General features: G+C 35.5%; 2 protein-coding genes across 7 annotated transcripts in view; one reads left to right on the top strand and one right to left on the bottom strand.

Annotated features, from left to right (window-relative positions):
* dtna (dystrobrevin, alpha) overlaps window positions 1-18,308 on the bottom strand; it is a 145,926-nt gene that overhangs the window by 27,095 nt on the left and 100,523 nt on the right. The window lies entirely within an intron of this gene.
* Window positions 1-18,308, top strand: part of LOC131532980 (coiled-coil domain-containing protein 178) — a 44,532-nt gene that overhangs the window by 5,563 nt on the left and 20,661 nt on the right. For all 3 annotated transcript variants that reach the window (XR_009269016.1, XM_058764920.1, XM_058764918.1), the window contains exons 8-17: window positions 210-352; window positions 1,039-1,192; window positions 1,393-1,488; window positions 2,129-2,265; window positions 7,273-7,456; window positions 8,274-8,336; window positions 8,479-8,640; window positions 9,118-9,231; window positions 11,003-11,148; window positions 11,237-11,396. Coding sequence is in view for 2 of the 3 variants with exons in the window: in XM_058764920.1 (XP_058620903.1) it covers window positions 210-352; window positions 1,039-1,192; window positions 1,393-1,488; window positions 2,129-2,265; window positions 7,273-7,456; window positions 8,274-8,336; window positions 8,479-8,640; window positions 9,118-9,231; window positions 11,003-11,148; window positions 11,237-11,396 (1,359 nt within the window). In the remaining variant the exon portion in view is untranslated. The remainder of the gene's footprint in view (window positions 1-209; window positions 353-1,038; window positions 1,193-1,392; window positions 1,489-2,128; window positions 2,266-7,272; window positions 7,457-8,273; window positions 8,337-8,478; window positions 8,641-9,117; window positions 9,232-11,002; window positions 11,149-11,236; window positions 11,397-18,308) is intronic.

The raw sequence follows: 18,308 nt of genomic DNA, 5'->3' as shown, positions 1-18,308 counted from the left end.
GTTTAAGGAAACAACCACAGGAAATGTAAAATTTTAATTTTTAAGTTAAATTAGTACCGACTTCTTCAGAAGCATATAAAACTGCCAAATAACCTTGGAGCTCATTGTCTGTTTTGGGATACAATTTTAACTATTGAGCCATGTTGCCATGATAAATTGTCTGACTGTTATATTAATTCATAAAGATATTGTCACAAATGTTCCTCTAGGCCAGTGAGACGTTTTCAAACATCTCTCAGAAGCTAAAGAGTCTTCAGGAGGAGCTTAAAAATGAGGAATTCAGAGCAGACCTTAGGAAAAGAGAAATGAACAAAGAAATGGAAACGATTGGAAATCATCTGAGTGACAAGCAGTGAGTCCTTTTTTGTCATCTGGATACTGACATCAGGCATATATTTTTATTTCAGTTCACTCATGTTATATCAATCCAGACAGAAGGTGTCACTAAAATGCTGTTCTCTCCGTCTTCACAGGTTAATTTCAGTCCATCACTGTATAGCCAGGTTTTAATATGAATATAAAAAAAATGTTATTCAAAATCAACGATTTTGTAACACATTCTACTGATGAAAATCACTTTCGAATTCATGTTATCTTCATTTAAAGGTTGCACTGGTCATTTTATGCCATACTAATGATCTACATTTACGTCACACTTTTATTTCTCAAAATTATTTAATTTTTATAAATGTCTCATTTGGAAAACGTTGCTTAGAATCAGCATTGTGGACATGTTTATCAATGTTTATGTTAGATTTATAGATTTTAGAATTAGTCTATTGTACTTAACATATAGCCAACCTCTGCTTGTAAAAAACACATATTGACATTATGCAGATAAATAAATGAAAACAAACAGAACATTCTAATACAATTTCCTTTATGTTAAACTATGTATGAAATACTGACAAAAATGAGCAGTTTTTTAACACGATCTGATGTCATTCAGCTGCTTCCCTCCATCTGTATGAAGCAGTATATAGACATGTAAAGTGGACTACATGGGGAATGACATGATTTCTCTTTCTCTGCTTACAGGAGTGAGTTACAGCAGCTGCAGTCACAGTGTGAGGTGTTTCAAAGAAAAATTAAAGAGTCAATAGAAAAACTAACATTGAGAGACGACCAAATCAAAGCCTTGGTGAAAAAGACACATGAGTTTGAGAGGCAGGAAACGGATGCAAATGAAGAAGTCAGTTTTCATTTAGAATACATTCACCTACCAGTTTGCTCACAGGATATTTAAATCTGTATAAATATTATGAAGACATAGTGAATATTCTGACTGTAACAATCATAAGCTCATGTTAATTCCTTTTTTTATTACTTAAAATTAGTCCCCTGAAAGAGCTTTTGTGATAAATATTAATTTAACTTGCCTTTTTTTTTTAGGTCAGAACATTAAAAGCTGAAAAAAATGATAAAGAAGAGAAACTGATGATAAAGAAGAATGATATAATGCAGCTTCAAAACCAAATACAAACATCTGTAAGTATAACAGGCTGTTATTTGAGATGATATAAATCAGAGGTGAAATTATGTGCCGTGCTGGAGATGTCAACCCTCACGTCCTCTGGAGGGCAGGAAAGGCCCACGATTCCTTACACCGATCTGCCGTGTTTATTCTCTTAGAGCCTCCATTTTGTCTAAGCCCTGATTTCACAATTATACTACGCTTGAGTGAATGAGCCTCAGAGCACTCACTTGTTTCTTTAGCAGTTTGTTTATTCCTTTTTAAATTTGTATTTTGTGCATTTTTGATGTTGTTCTGCCACAACAGAGTTTAAAAAGTTTAGAAACTTTCCACAAGAAAGAAACTTGGTTTGACCATAGGTGGTGCTATGTGATGTTTAATTGTCATAAATGTTTAACATATGACAGTTAAAGTTTTGAAATAAGAAATATTTGAAAATATGTTTATGCTTATGTGCTAGAACAATCAGTGGAACTTTATATAAGCAAAGATGCTTAAAATATTATCTTTTATGAGTGGCTAGCCTCTCATTTTGTGCACAACATCGGAATGTGGTTGAATTTTTCCTCCAAACAAAGACTTGGCTATGAAAAATCCATATTAGCATATATCTAGTAAACAAATGTAAATAATGGGCATTACTGTGTTAATCAGAAACTTGAAGGTGATGAAAAGGTGTCTGTGTTGGATGCAAACTTAAACCAAAATCGACATGACTTATTGACCCTGCGAGACAAAAACAAAGAGCACAAAATGGAAATGGAAGACTACAAGAGAAAGATCTACCAAAGGTTTGTCCCCAAATAAATATTTTTTCATTTAAAGGGATAGTTCACCCAAATATGAAAATTCTGTCATTAATTACTCACCCTTGTGTCATTCCAAACCCGTAACACCTTCGCTCATCTTCGGAGCAAAAATGAAGTTATTTTTGATGAAATCCGAGAGCTTTCTGAACCTGCAGAGACAGCAGCGCAACTACCACGTTCAAGACCCAGAAAGGTAGTAAGGACATTGTTAAAATAGTCCATGTGACATCAGTGGTTCAACCTTAATTTTATGAAGCCACAAGAATACTTTTTGAACGCAAAGAAAACAAAAATAACGACTTTATTCAACGATTTCTTCTCCACGAGTATCACGATGCATGCGTGTGCATTGAAGACTGACACGGAAGAAAAGAAATCGTTGAATAAAGTCATTATTTTTGTTTTCGTTGCACAAAAAAATATTCTTGTAGCTTCATTACATTATGATTGAACCACTGATGCCACATGGATTATTTTAACAATGTCCTTACTACCTTTCTGGGCCTTGAACGTGTCAGTTGCGTTACTGTCTATGCAGGGCCAGAAAGCTCTCAGATTTAATCAAAAATACCTTAATTTGTGTTCTAAAGATGAACTAAGCTCTTACGGGTTTGGAACAAGATGAGGGTGAGTAATTAATGACAGAATTTTCATTTTTGGGTGAACTATCCCTTTAAAGTATATTTCTGTATACTAGTGATTGTCACTAATGATTAGCTGTGTTTTGCAGTAATTTATGTTGTGACAGAAAATGGCATAGTCTGCATTTATTTCACAGTAAAATTCTGAATATAGTATTTTATTGTAAAATCCTGATGATATTAAAAAAAGGTGGTGAATTGTGGTACACTGCAATCAACAGCGTCTTATACTCACTGTACAGTCCAAATTTCAAGCACAATAACCTAATTTTATCGGTCAACATGAAGTACGACAAATAGAATTTTCATAGAACTGCAGAAAATGAAATCGATCCAAATGAAAAACAATCCACTGTTGCTGCTTCCCCTAAATTGTCCATGGTACGGCAACAACAAATTATGTTGCCGCCATAAGATCTATGAAGACCATATGTTTTCGCACACAAGCCAATAATGCTGTTCATGTATTACCGTTGTTGAATCTGTTACACATCATGAAAAACTATGACATGGAATAAAATCTGGATATACAGTAGTGATTCTTCCTAACTTTATACAGAACTTATGGATCAGCATTACATTCCATGTTGGAGATGAAGACTCATATGACAACACTATGAGAAATGTGCTGGAAATGTCTTGTGGTTCATTGGTCTACACCGGTTCAGTGTTGGATTCTTTAATTATCAACACAGAATCTGTGTTCCGCAGATCATGTCATGAAATCATGCAACAACTCTAATTCCACTTCATTAAAAATGTGTAGGTGTGTGTGGCATTGCTTCTGAAATTAAAATGCTGTGAAGCAGCACCACAGCATGAACTAACACAATGATTTAGAACACAGAAAAATACCATATCCACCTTATTTTGCAATATGGATGTGAGCTATTTTCTGTGAATGTGCAAGACGTCTGATTCAGAAGCCGAGACTTAGCTGCTACAGGTAAATAACTAGAAAAATAACTAATTCATGCTACAAACTAGCATGTTTATGATTACGGTAATAGCAGTTTGCAGTATCAAGCAGCATAATGGGCTGTTTTTGTAAAATGAAAACAACTGGAAGTCGTTGACACACATTACGTTAAAAATAAGGTGGAAAATCAAACATTGAAATTTATGGATAATACCATGAACTGTATACGCCCAATTATATGCAAAATAAAAAAAAAAACTGCATAGCAGTATTTTGTTATTTACCAAAAGATACTGAAGTTTTTTTTTTTTTTATTTAATAATGTTTTTATTTCATTTAAAAAGCAAGCAAAAAAAAAAAAAATTTAAAAATGATAAAGTTTTTGTTTACATAACATATGTGTGTATACTGTGTATATTTTTATGTATATATAAATACATACAGTATATATTTTGAAAATATTTACATGTATTTGCATGTATATAAATAACATTTTTCTTAAATATAAACATGCATGTGTGTGTATTTATATTTTTACATAATAAATATACACAGTACACACACATAATATGTAAACAAAAACTTTTATTTTGGATGCGATTAATCGTATATATACAGCGGGTAAAATAAGTATTGAACACGTCACCATTTTTCCCAGTAAATATGTTTCTAAAAGTGCTGTTGAAATTTTCACCAGATATTGGTAACAACCAAAGTAATCCATACATACAAATAAACCAAAACAAATAAGTTCAGAAATGAAGTTATGTGTAATAAAATGGAATGACACAGGGAAAAAGTATTGAACTACTGAAATTTATTTAATACTTTGTACAAAAGCCTTTGCTGGTAATGACAGCTTCAAGACGGCTCCTGTATGAAGAAACTAGTCGCATGTATTGCTCAGGTGTGATTTTGGCCCATTCTTCCACAAAGTCTTCAAATCTTGAAGGTTCTGTGGGCCTCTTCCATGAGCTCTGGTCTTTAGTTCTTATTTTCTGTTGGATTCAAGTCAGGTGATTGGCTGGGCCATAGCAGCTTTATTTTCTTTTTCTAGAACCAGTGTTTGGGATCATTGTCTTGCTGAAATGTCCACCCTTGTTTTATCTTCATCATCCTGGTACTGTAGGTGTTGGGACTGAAGCAGCTAATATTCATTTCCACTGACTAGGGGCAGGATTGCTTTCTAATTACTGATAGATTTTAGCTGGTGTCTTGGCTTTCCATGCCTTTTTGCACCTCCCTTTCTTCATGTGTTCAATACCTTTTCCCCGTGTACCCTTTAGAAAATACCCTTTAGAAATATATCTACTGAGAAAAATGGTGACGTGTTCAATACTTATTTTACCCGCTGAATATATGTATATATATATATACAGTGAGGAAAATAAGTATTTGAACACCCTGCTATTTTGCAAGTTCTCCCACTTAGAAATCATGGAGGGGTCTAAAATTGTCATCGTAGGTGCATGTCCACTGTGAGAGACATAATCTAAAAAAAAAAAATCCAGAAATCACAATGTATGATTTTTTAACTATTTATTTGTATGATACAGCTGCAAATAAGTATTTGAACACCTGAGAAAATCAACGTTAATATTTGGTACAGTAGCCTTTGTTTGCAATTACAGAGGTCAAACGTTTCCTGTAGTTTTTCACCAGGTTTGCACACACTGCAGGAGGGATTTTGGCCCACTCCTCCACACAGATCTTCTCTAGATCAGTCAGGTTTCTGGCCTGTCGCTGAGAAACACGGAGTTTGAGCTCCTCCAAAGATTCTCTATTGGGTTTAGGTCTGGAGACTGGCTAGGCCACGCCAGAACCTTGATATGCTTCTTACAGAGCCACTCCTTGGTTATCCTGGCTGTGTGCTTGGTCATTGTCATGTTGGAAGACCCAGCCTCGACCCATCTTCAATGCTCTAACTGAGGGAAGGAGGTTGTTCCCCAAAATCTCGCAATACATGGCCCCGGTCATCCTCTCCTTAATACAGTGCAGTCGCCCTGTCCCATGTGCAGAAAAACACCCCAAAGCATGATGCTACCACCCCATGCTTCACAGTAGGGATGGTGTTCTTGGGATGGTACTCCTCATTCTTCTTCCTCCAAACACGTTTAGTGGAATTATGACCAAAAGTTCTATTTTGGTCTCATCTGACCACATGACTTTCTCCCATGACTCCTCTGGATCATCCAAATGGTCATTGGCAAACTTAAGTCGGCCTGGACATGTGCTGGTTTAAGCAGGGGAACCTTCCGTGCCATGCGTGATTTCAAACCATGACGTCTTAGTGTATTACCAACAGTAACCTTGGAAACGGTGGTCCCAGCTCTTTTCAGGTCATTGACCAGCTCCTCCCGTGTAGTTCTGGGCTGATTTCTCACCTTTCTTAGGATCATTGAGACCCCACGAGGTGAGATCTTGCATGGAGCCCCAGTCCGAGGGAGATTGACAGTCATGTTTAGCTTCATCCATTTTCTAATGATTGCTCCAACAGTGGACCTTTTTCACCAAGCTGCTTGGCAATTTCCCGTAGCCCTTTCCAGCCTTGTGGAGGTGTACAATTTTGTCTCTAGTGTCTTTGGACAGCTCTTTGGTCTTGGCCATGTTAGTAGTTGGATTCTTACTGATTGTATGGGGTGGACAGGTGTCTTTATGCAGCTAACGACCTCAAACAGGTGCATCTAATTTAGGATAATAAATGGAGTGGAGGTGGACATTTTAAAGGCAGACTAACAGGTCTTTGAGGGTCAGAATTCTAGCTGATAGACAGGTGTTCAAATACTTATTTGCAGCTGTATCATACAAATAAATAGTTAAAAATCATACATTGTGATTTCTGGATTTTTTTTAGATTATGTCTCTCACAGTGGACATGCACCTACGATGACAATTTCAGACCCTCCATGATTTCTAAGTGGGAGAACTTGCAAAATAGCAGGGTGTTCAAATACTTATTTTCCTCACTGTATATATATTGAAAAATACATTTTGGTATTAAGTTTTAATATAAGTATTTTGATTTTGAATGCTGTAGTTGGCTTGTTTCATAAAATAATTAGGTGAGGAAAGCTGCTGAAAATACCTAATTATTTGACCGATATTGCTGTAAACAAACTGCAGTTTGTAAAATTTTGTGTAAATGCTTGTGTTTTTACAAGAATCAGGCAACTTGTTGTTAATGTAATGCGTTCTGAACTAAACTTTAAGTGTTGTGTCATAAATATCGCAGTAATTAATCTTTGATATGGCACATCTTGTGTAATCAGTTGGATGTCACATACTGTATTTAGAGCATTTTCATTTCCAGTTGTGAAATTTGCTGAATGCTGTGCAAGCATTTTTGTGAGCAGGCTGCAGTACATCGTGGTGTGGATCTCGGGGGACGGACTGTGTTTTATGATGTTGTTTGTGGCCGTTTTGTTCCAGTGAACAGGCTGTGAGAAAGCTACTGAAGGATCGTGAGCACGTCCTGCTGAAGATCGGTTTGAGTGAGAAGCAGTGGCAACCGGTCAAATCCGAGTTTGACCAGGTCTCTGCTGTTCACTCAGACACCAAAGCCATGCTGAACTGTCTAGAACGCCAAACCTTTCTGGAGGAGCTGAAGAACAGGGTAAGAGGACACCTGCCCCGTTCAGATTTACAGATGAGTTTATGAGCAAGGTTACTCAATGAACAAATGTGTAGCCTGGATGCAAAAAGAAAAATTCTATCCTCATTTACTCACCCACAAGAATTCTGTCAAAACTCAACTAATGGTTCTTTATTGGCATTGATGGTTCCATAAAGAACCTTTAACATCCATGGAAACTTTTCCAATTCTTTAAATTTCTTTGATAAGTAATAAGTTTCTTTGATAAAACAAGTTTCTTTGTAGTGAAAATGGTTCATCAAGTCTATTAAAATGTTCTTTAAATTAAGAAAAAAAAAAAAAAAGAACTGTTCACTGAAATGTGAATCAAAAATGGTTCTTTTTTGTCATCATGTTTTTAAGAGTGACACTCTAAAAAGGACAACAACGGCATTAAAACAAAAATTAGTACATATGACTGATACTTTATATTCCAAGTCTTCTGAAGCCATACAATGGCTTTATTTGAGGAACGAACTGAAATATAAGTTCTTATTCACTGAATATCTTTTCATCTGCTGTGGCTTTTATCCTTTTGTGTTCCATAGAAAAAAATAACTTAACAATATGAAGGCAAGTAAATAATTAGTTATATAACTAATAAACAGTTATTAGTAAACTATTATTTTACATAAGAGGTTTAGCAGTATTGGTCTCTTTTGACAACTGTTAAGATAACATGTTAATAGGGAATTATACTGTAGTCATTTCTGAGCTGCTTTGGATTTTGTTTTTGTCTTGTTTGCCAAGTTTTGCTTCCTAATCAAGTGATTTTGATGTCTTTTCTTTTTTGGGGCAGAAAGAGATAGACAAAATGAAGAGCCTGATAATGACTGAAATGACCACCTTCGATATTCTCGAGGTAAAACCAGATGTTCCTTATGAATTCATCTTTACATGATTAAATAAATAAAATGATGATAACTGATGAAGCAATGTCAGTGTTGCACTAGTTTGTGTGTAGATTTTCTGCGTCTGTTAATGTTTGGGATTGATATGTTCAGGGTAATAGGGACGCAGAGGCAGCCGAATATAACCATGAACAAACAGACTGCGAGAGGGAGAAAGTTGATCTGCAGAAAAAGTATGAAGACGCTTTGTCCACAGCCGCTCAACTGGAGAATGAGGTGGAGAAACTGAGACAGATATATAAAGAGAAATCTGAGGTAAATCTGATGGGCATAGAGTAAATATCACTGGTTTACTGTAAAAATCATCTTTGAAGTATTATATAATTTCAGATTAACTCAAATGCACATACCCTTAATCTGAAAAGCACCTCCCCATGAGATGAAACGGGGGGGGAAAATAATATTCAGCTTAAAATGTTGTATTCATTATTTGCATTTGATTAGATCTAACATGTTAGGCTGTGATATTATTGGTTAATATTATTTTCCCGCCTGTGTGGCTTTTGTTACATGAGAGGAAGAGAAAAATTATTTCTTAGGTTAAGAAAGTTTTTACATTTTAGTGATGGACACTGATGAATAGGGCAAAGTAATTTATTAAGTAAATAGGGTTGATTCATGTTGACTGTAAGGTCCAGTCAAGTTATTATTGCGTTAAGTAAACGTGACTAAAGTTACCAGTTGCATATGTATGTATTTTCTCTTTTTTATATTCATTCTTTTTTTTTTCAGACAATTGAAAACTTAAAAGCCAAACTACGTGACATGCACACTGCACACAGAAGCCTCTCTGATGATTTTGAGAAGAAAAAGAAACACTATCAGGAATGTTTTAATTCTGTGAAGGTGAAAATAAAATTATACTTGATTTATATTACAGTATGAGTTATACATGTCAGCCACACTTTATGTTGAGGTCCAATTCTTGCCATTAACAAACCATTAACTATGACTGCTTATTAATAGTTAGTAAGGTAGTTGTTAAGTTTAGGTATTGGGTACGATTAGCTATGTAGAATATGGTCATGCAGAATATGTGCTTTAGAAGTACTAATAAACAGCCAATATGTTTATAATTGGCATGCTAATAAGAAATTACACTGAACAAAATTATAAACGCAACACTTTTGTTTTTGCCCCCATTTTTCATGAGCTGAACTCAAAGATCTAAGACTTTTTCTATGTACACAAAAGGCCTATTTCTCTCAAATATTGTTCACAAATCTGTCTAAATCTGTGTTAGTGAGCACTTCTCTTTTGCCGAGATAATTCATCCACCTCACAGGTGTGGCATATCAAGATGCTGATTAGACAGCATGATTATTGCACAGGTGTGCCTTAGGCTGGCCACAATAAAAGGCCACTCTAAAATGTGCAGTTTTACTGTATTGGGGGGGTCCGGGGGGGTCTGAAATCCAGTCAGTATCTGGTGTGACCACCATTTTTTTGCCTCACGCAGTGCAACACATCTCCTTCGCATAGAGTTGATCAGGTTGTTGATTGTGGCCTGTGGAATGTTGGTCCACTCCTCTTCAATGGCTGTGCGAAGTTGCTGGATATTGGCAGGATCTGGAACATGCTGTCGTATGCGCCGATCCAGAGCATCCCAAACATGCTCAATGGGTGACATGTCAAGTGAGTATGCTGGCCATGCAAGAACTGGGATGTTTTCAGCTTCCGGGAATTGTGTACAGATCCTTGCAACATGGGGCCGTGCATTATCATGCTGTAACATGTGGTGATGGTCGTGGATGAATGGCACAACAATGAGCCTCAGGATCTCGTCACGGTATCTTCAAAATGCCATCAATAAAATGCACCTGTGTTCGTTGTCCATAACATACGCCTGCCCATACCATAACCCCACCGCCACCATGGGCCACTCGATCCACAACGTTGACATCAGCAAACCGCTCACCCACACGACGCCATACATGGACAGACGATCTTGGAGGTGAAGATGCTGGATGTGGAGGTCCTGGGCTGGTGTGGTTACACGTGGTCTGCGGTTGTGAGGCCGGTTGGATGTACTGCCAAATTCTCTGAAACGCCTTTGGAGACGGCTTATGGTAGAGAAATGAACATTCAATTCACGGGCAACAGCTCTGGTGGACATTCCTGCAGTCAGCATGCCAATTGCACGCTCCCTCAAAACTTGCGACATCTGTGGTATTGTGCTGTGTGATAAAACTGCACATTTTAGAGTGGCCTTTTATTGTGGCCAGCCTAAGGCACACCTGTGCAATAATCATGCTGTCTAATCAGCATCTTGATATGCCACACCTGTGAGGAGGATAGATTATCTCGGCAAAGGAGAAGTGCTCACTAACACAGATTTAGACAGATTTGTGAACAATATTTGAGAGAAACAGGCCTTTTGTGTACATAGAAAAAGGTCTTAGATCTTTGAGTTCAGCTCATGAAAAATGGTTGCGTTTATAATTTTGTTCAGTGTAGTTAATAGTGAGAATCGGTTCCTATACTAAAATGTTACCTAAATGTCTTTCATATACAACAATATTGCAGATTTCAGAGAAAAAGCTTAATTAAAAACTTGAAAAGTGATTCAATAATTCCATATTTATTCCTTTTATCACAGTATGTTATTTGTTATTAGGAAAGCCTTAGTGTGGTGGCATTGAGGTATGAGGAGATTTCAAACCAGATCAAGGAGCTTGACCTGAAGTCGAAAGAGTTAAAACAAGAATCAGACATGATGGAGCAAACCATCAGCACTATGCCACATCTTATAGCAGAGCTACAGTAAGAAATACTGTTCATAATATATGTCTGACCATAGTATACTGTATATTAGACCTCCAAGCTTGTTTTTTTTTGTTGTCTGTTTCAGGGGTTTGTCAGACACTATGGTGTTCAAACATGGGACAGCCACAGTAGTGATGGGTAACGTGCACAGGGATATAGCTTCCTGGAAACAGAGGAAGTCTCATCACGCACAGATTCACTCAGCATTGTTCACTCAACGCCAGGCTGTCATGAAGGACACAGAGGTTAAGAACCCTTTCTTTCATATTTACATTTATGTCAAGATTATTTTGTCAGGGCTTCCTATATGGGCTGATCCTAGATCAGCTTTGCTATTTAAATACTTATAATCCAGGTTAACAAATGTTTTCTTTACATATCAGAAAACAGATCAGCTGAAGCCGAACGAGCATGAGTGCATTTTGATAGGTTAGGGGATTTGATGTGCTCCAATCACCATTCAAGCTGAAATTACCTTTATAAATATTTAGATTTCCTTTGTATGATGATGCACCGTGTCATTTTTATGGAATACCCAGTGATACCAAATGATACATTTCAAGACACTGAGAACAAAACATAACAAAAAGCCTTTTGTCCAGTATTATCTACTGTTAGCTCATTGGTTGGGTGGACAGCAGCTTTATGTTAATAATATCTGCAGTTATATGCACAATAAATGTGGTTCTAGCATACATATATTTCCATATTTTTGGAAATGTACAATAATAATGTTTTAATAACATCAAAAATGCTAACTGTTTTATGTATGAACAACTTTAAAGATGTACAAATGTTATGAATCATTTAAGGTTCATAGGCTTTTGAATTTATGCTATTCATGAGTAGATTTAATTTGTGTGTGTGTGTATGTGTAGATAGGCAGATAGGGGTCATTCCACGAAATCAGTGCCTTTTGCGTCCCTAAGAAATAATCAAACAGATTTAATATAACAACAGATAAATGTGCAATTTAAAAACATAACAATGCTATGTATGTTTTCATCAATATTACATCAAAAAAAGTCAATTAAATGTTATTTTAAATCATTTAAATAGCATCTATGCTGGTAAGGGTAAGGTTTTTGGCCTGTCCCTCGCTATGGTTTTTCTTTTTCAGCAGGACTTTTAATTTGCAAAATGATATAAAAATCACATTTGCCTATTGTTCTAAATATAGTCTCATTGTTAAGCATTGTTTTTGGCATAAGTATGCATTTTTTCAATAAAATATAAATCATTTTATTGGTGTCCCCTGATTTCATGTCAGTCCTGTTACCCTCATCAAAAACCCTTGTAAAATAATGTACATTCAAGTGACATAATTTCTAGGAAGTTACATCATCTCTCAACCAGGATTCCAACACTTAAAACATAAGCATGTTTCTCTCACTTCTCTATAATGTTCTGTTCTTGATGATTTATGAGGCTTGACTGAGGGGGGGCCATCATGCAATATCAATCCTGTTACCATTTTTAAAATGTAAATTTAAACAATTATTTCTTACATTTAATATAATCAATATCTACAAGTAAAATCCTTTCAAAGTGTACAATATGTGCTTTTGTGAACTTGACTGTTAGCTAGCAATTAGCACATTTGTTTGAAATCGTCAAACCTGTTACTGCCAACCTGTTACTTTTTAGAGTAACAGGTTTTGACATGTGGGTAACAGGGATGACATTGATTAGATTTGACCCTGTTTTTAAAGATTATCTGTGTAAAATTCAAACATTTTAAATGTCACCCTCGGTATATTATTGAGCTAATGCCAATAATATAAAAATAGTCATAAAATAATAAATTACATAGCCTGAGATGGCACTATACAATTTCTTGTCCTTTCATGTATCTTTAAAAAATATTGATTAAACTTCTTTTATTTTTCAATTTTTCCAAGTGGAAAAGGCACCGATTTCGTGGAATGACCCATAGATAGATAGATATAAATATAAATAAATTTGCAATTAAAACATCTTTCTTGGACCAAATGTTCCCCTTATGGGTTTATGTCACTTGTGTATTGAATTCGGTTGAATTCATATAGATTTCCGCAATTTCATTCCTAAAGTTGTACGAACATACGAACAAGTGTTTATTTTTTTAAACACTGTCAGTACATTAATATTGTCTGTTTGTGTGTCTTCTGATATCCACAATTTAAATCCCTAATGTTTCAAGTAAAGCAAATCGTATTGCACCTTTGCTCCAGAATATCCGCCACTCAGTATTACACCTCTACTAACATTTCCTCTAATAATTTGATGAAAGCTCTTATAATTTTTTGTCAGAGATAATATGTTATGTTTTGCATGAAACCCACGTATTATCACTTCATTTTCGGAGGGAAAAGCTATTTATTGGGGGAGTTGAGTTTCGGGATTATGGCCTCAGTCAGAGCCCGGCGCCTGATGAAAGTCTCACATGGCTTATCTAATGTGAAATCGCCATGTGGTATATAGTTTCATTAAACGGTGATCAAGAATGCATTAGTTCAAAACAAGAAAAGGCAATGGGGCTTAATCCGCCATGCGCGCAGAAGCAGCAAACTCCAAACAAGTTGTTGGTGCGAGACAGGAGCCGAATTAAAAGTCCTCCCTCATAGAGCCAGTCTGCCATTAACTTGCTGCAGGGCAGCAGAGCAGAGAGTCTCTTTAGACTTCTCACAGGAAACAATAAAGCAGCACAAAGATTCATCGCCCAACAGAAACGATTCGATTTTTAACATTTCCAACAAAGAGAGACTGTGTCAGAGTGCCTTCGATTGACCTGAGGCGCATCGTTGGGACGTCACAGTCATGAGATGTTAATGAACATAGGAAATATGCATAGTCACGCACAACACCGGATGACGACCGCAGCGTCATGTGTTTTAGATGAGAGGGACACGCTTATTAGAAAAAGACTTTTTGTTTTTTGGAGACACAGATTTTTTTTTCTTGATTTGTTTATTAAAGGCATGATTATATGGAAGTGAAAAATAAAACCATTATTTGTGGAAACCAAATTGTGATTTTTTTTCCCCCACATACTTTTTGTTTTATGTCTATAACTTGCAATGTCATATCTCATAGTTTTTTTTTATTTTTTTTTATTGCAACTTTCTAATATTGCGAAACTTCAAAAAAAAAATTGTCTGAGGTAGAAACAGACTTCCATATAAGACAAATTTAGTAAGGTTTATGCTTAAAATATGAAAATGAACATTTTCATAAAATAAGAAAAGAACAAATAGGTGGTAGATTAAGAAAAAATAAGAAAAATAAATTGAATTTGCAGTTTGCACTCTCTCTCTTTCTCTCTCTCTCTACTGTACATACTGTATATGCTATTCATAGGTTTATTTTCATATTTTAGACTTTTCCTTTATTTTAGAATTTATTTATTAATAAATTAAATACATTTATCTTGATTATTCCCGTCTGTCTGCACTTTGCAGATGCTTTTATCCAAAGCAGCTGTTTCATCCACATGTGTATTTCTTGGGAATCAATGCCATGACCTTTGCATTGCTCGCTCCATTAAGGTCAATGTCAAATTACACTTACACATGTGTTTACAACCCATTTTACTTCCATAGTGTAAGTATTTCTGAGTGAGTATTCAATGAAAATAGGGCAGTGTGGAGCAACAAATTATTATATCCTGACATTTTTTCAGTTGGTAAAACTAGCACCGGTTAACTGATCTCAGTAAGACCAGGAATGTGAATTAAGCAAGTAAACAGTTTTTTTTTTTTGCGTTGACTTACTGTACAGCACGGATTATAACCTCGCAACATTTGTAACCATTTTAAACAGTTGTGCATTTTCTTACACGATCAGTCGAGATGCGTTAAATGTAACTTGCACTTACGGACACACTCCGCTGTGACTTCCTCACAAGCTGAATTGGGGTTTTTTTCTCTCCCCTCATCATATTCTCATGTAGCTTGTTTACTTGATGAAGTCAGACGCTCAGTGAGTAGAAAAGCAGTAGGATGCAAAGTGCAGACACCATCAGTTTCTTATGGCCAATGAAGTGTAATTTGTCCCATTTACATTTCAGAGGTGCATCAGACGGGTTTTGTCAGCACTGCATGCAGTAATTAAGCTTTAAATCAATAGCCGGCATTTGTCATGTTTACTGCCACTCTCGGTGCTGGGTTAAACTCATCAGTTTAGCGCTGGGTCGTTTTACTGCCCAGACACACTTCATTATTCCTTATTCTCAGGTAGAGCAGAAAATGTTCTTCTCTTTCTCTCTCCATCTTTCTTTCCATAGCTCTCTCTCCACGTGCTGACACAGGGTTGAGGAGATTGTGGAGACAAGCAAATCAGACACTTATTTATCGTAATTTGTTTACATATTTCCTCAAGTGCTGTATGATTAGTAGAGTTACTGCATTCGAAGAGGATTCATTTTAGCGTAAAACATTCAAAATGCAAAAAGAAATGCAAAGAAACATGCATGCGATGTAGACACAACCACATGCACACAGGCACATATGGCCCCAAAAATATGAGGACACTTAAGCAACACTGAAAAATGCTTGAAAGTTACTGCACTGCATGCACAAAATATCAAAATAAGTGTCTTAAAACTAAAACTATTTAAAATATTTTTTATAATTGAAATAAAGCTAAAATAAGATATAAATATTAGATTAAAAAAAAAAAAAAAAAAAATATATATATATATATATATATATGTATAGTAGATTTTCATCTAATATACAGTCATGGCCAAAAATATCGGCACCCTTGGTAAATATGATCAGAGAAGGCTGTGAAAATTAATTTGCATTGTTAATCCTTTTGATCTTTTGTTTAAAAAAATTCACAAATATCTAACCTTTCATTGGATAATAAGAATTTAAAATGGGGGGAAATATAATTATGAAATAAATGTTTTTCTCTAATACACATTGGCCACAATTAACGGCACCCTTTTATTCAATACTTTTTGAAACCTCCATTTGCAAGTTTAACTGCTCTAAATGTTCTCCTATAATGCCTGATGAGGTTAGAGAACACCTGACAAGAGATCAGAGACCATTCCTTCATCCAGAATCACTCCAGACCCTTTAGATTCCCAGCTCCATGATGGTGCTTCTTCTCTTCAGTTCACCACTCATTTTCTGTAGGGTTCAGGTCAGAGGACTGGAATGGCCAGCAGAAGCTTGGTTTTGTGCTCAGTTACCCATTTTTATGTTGATTTTGAGGTTTGTGTTTGGATTATTGTACGGCTGGAAGATCCAACTGAATATGCTGGAGTTTGTTTTTGGATGAGCGAGGAGAATTTTTCTTGAAACCCTCCCAAACAACATGTGGTGATGTAGGTGCTGTTTGACAATTTTTTTTTAAGGTTTTCTGACCCCGAGACTCAACTATTTTCTGCAATTCTCCAGCTGTGGTCCTTGGAGAGTCTTTAGCCACTCAAACTCTCCTTCTCACCGTGCATTAGGACGACATAGACACACGTCCTCTTCCAGGCAGTTTCGTAACATTTTATGTTGATTGGAAATTCTTAATTATTACCTGATGGTGGAAATGGGAATTTTCACTGCTCTAACTCTTTTCTTAAAGCCACTTCACTAATTTGTGAAGCTCAATTATCTTTTGCTGCACATCAGAAATATATTCTTTGGTTTTTCTCATTGTGATGGATGATTAAGGGAATTTGGGCTTTGTTTTACCCTCCTATTTATCCATGGCTGGATAATTTCATGTTCATAATCACCCTGGAGTGCTCAAAATTGTGAATATGAATAGGAATATACTTCAGAGATATTTTACTCATAAGAATTTCTAGGGGTGCCAATAATTGTGTCCAGCATTTATTTGAGAAAAGCATTTATTTACTTCCCCCCATTTTAAATTCTTATTATCCAATGAAAGGTTAGATTTTTGTGAATTTTTCTAAAATAAAAGATCAAAAGGATTAACAATGCAGCCTTCACAGCCTTCTTTGATCATATTTACCAAGGGTGCCGATATTTTTGGCCATGACTGTAAATATTAGATGAAAACTTTAAAAAATAATAAATAAAATGTTGCCTTGAGTAGCATTAAGTTGAAGCCCTAAAATTACTAACTTGAAATAAATAAAAGCTAAAACTGAAATAAAAATAATTTAAACTAATTAGTAATATTTAAAAATAAAGACTAATGTAAATGATAAAAGCACAGCAAAATTATAAAATTGCTAAAATTATAATAAATATTAAAATAAATGAAAGCTAAAAATAAAACTTAATTCAAATGCTGTCTTTCACCAAACTACTGTAATTTCATTGCCATTTTTGAAATTACTGTCCACCAACTGGTCCCAATGTGAAATGAAAGCGCAACGTTGTGGGTTTGATTCCCAGGGATTGTGCATATTGATAAAATGATTGAAGTAGTCGCTTTGGATAAAAGGTCTGCCAAAAGTAAATGGGAAATCAGTCTGCAGGTAGTTCAAATAATGCAGAAGTAGAAATTGGTGTAGAAACAATATTCATTGCTAGTAAATTTCACAATTAATCACAAAGAAACAGCAAGTAACACATTGAATTAAAAGTGAAATTTTGAAGCAGAAAAACTTTTTTTTTTTTTTTACTTTTTTTTTACAGTGTATCATAAAAAGTGGTAAATAAACCTACATTTAAGTGTCTTTGGTATATTCATGTGAGTTCATGATGAAAGTTGCAATGTCTAGTCATGATCTAATCGCTCTTTTGAATCTGATGTTTTTAATGAATCAGTTGATCCGGTTCACAAAACTGAATGATTTGTTCATGAATCGGACTAATCCAGTTCTCAAGTTCAACTCACTGACTCAATGATCCGGTGACAGAGGTTAACAGCCCACTGGAGGGCAAGATTATCAGTGAATAACTTAAATTTTGGTCTGTTCCTCGCACAAAAAGCTGTCGTATGACTTCAGAACAGTTGAAATATAGTGCATTTAATCGGCTTTTGTGTTTCCTTTAATGAAGCTTCAGTCCTGATTCATTGTAATTGCATGGAAAAGTACGTCTTCAGAATCTCGTCTTGAAATAAGTTGAAAGCCATGCAGGTTTGGGATGATTCAAATGTGTTTACAATTTTTGGGTGAACTATTACTTTAAATAGGGCTCACTGTTCATTCTTTGTTCTACTTTTTAATGGTGTCTTTTCATTATACATGTTAG

The sequence above is a fragment of the Onychostoma macrolepis genome, chromosome 24 (assembly GCF_012432095.1).
Source record: "Onychostoma macrolepis isolate SWU-2019 chromosome 24, ASM1243209v1, whole genome shotgun sequence".
Classification (NCBI taxonomy): domain Eukaryota; kingdom Metazoa; phylum Chordata; class Actinopteri; order Cypriniformes; family Cyprinidae; genus Onychostoma; species Onychostoma macrolepis.
This window is presented reverse-complemented; position numbering and strand designations above follow the sequence as displayed.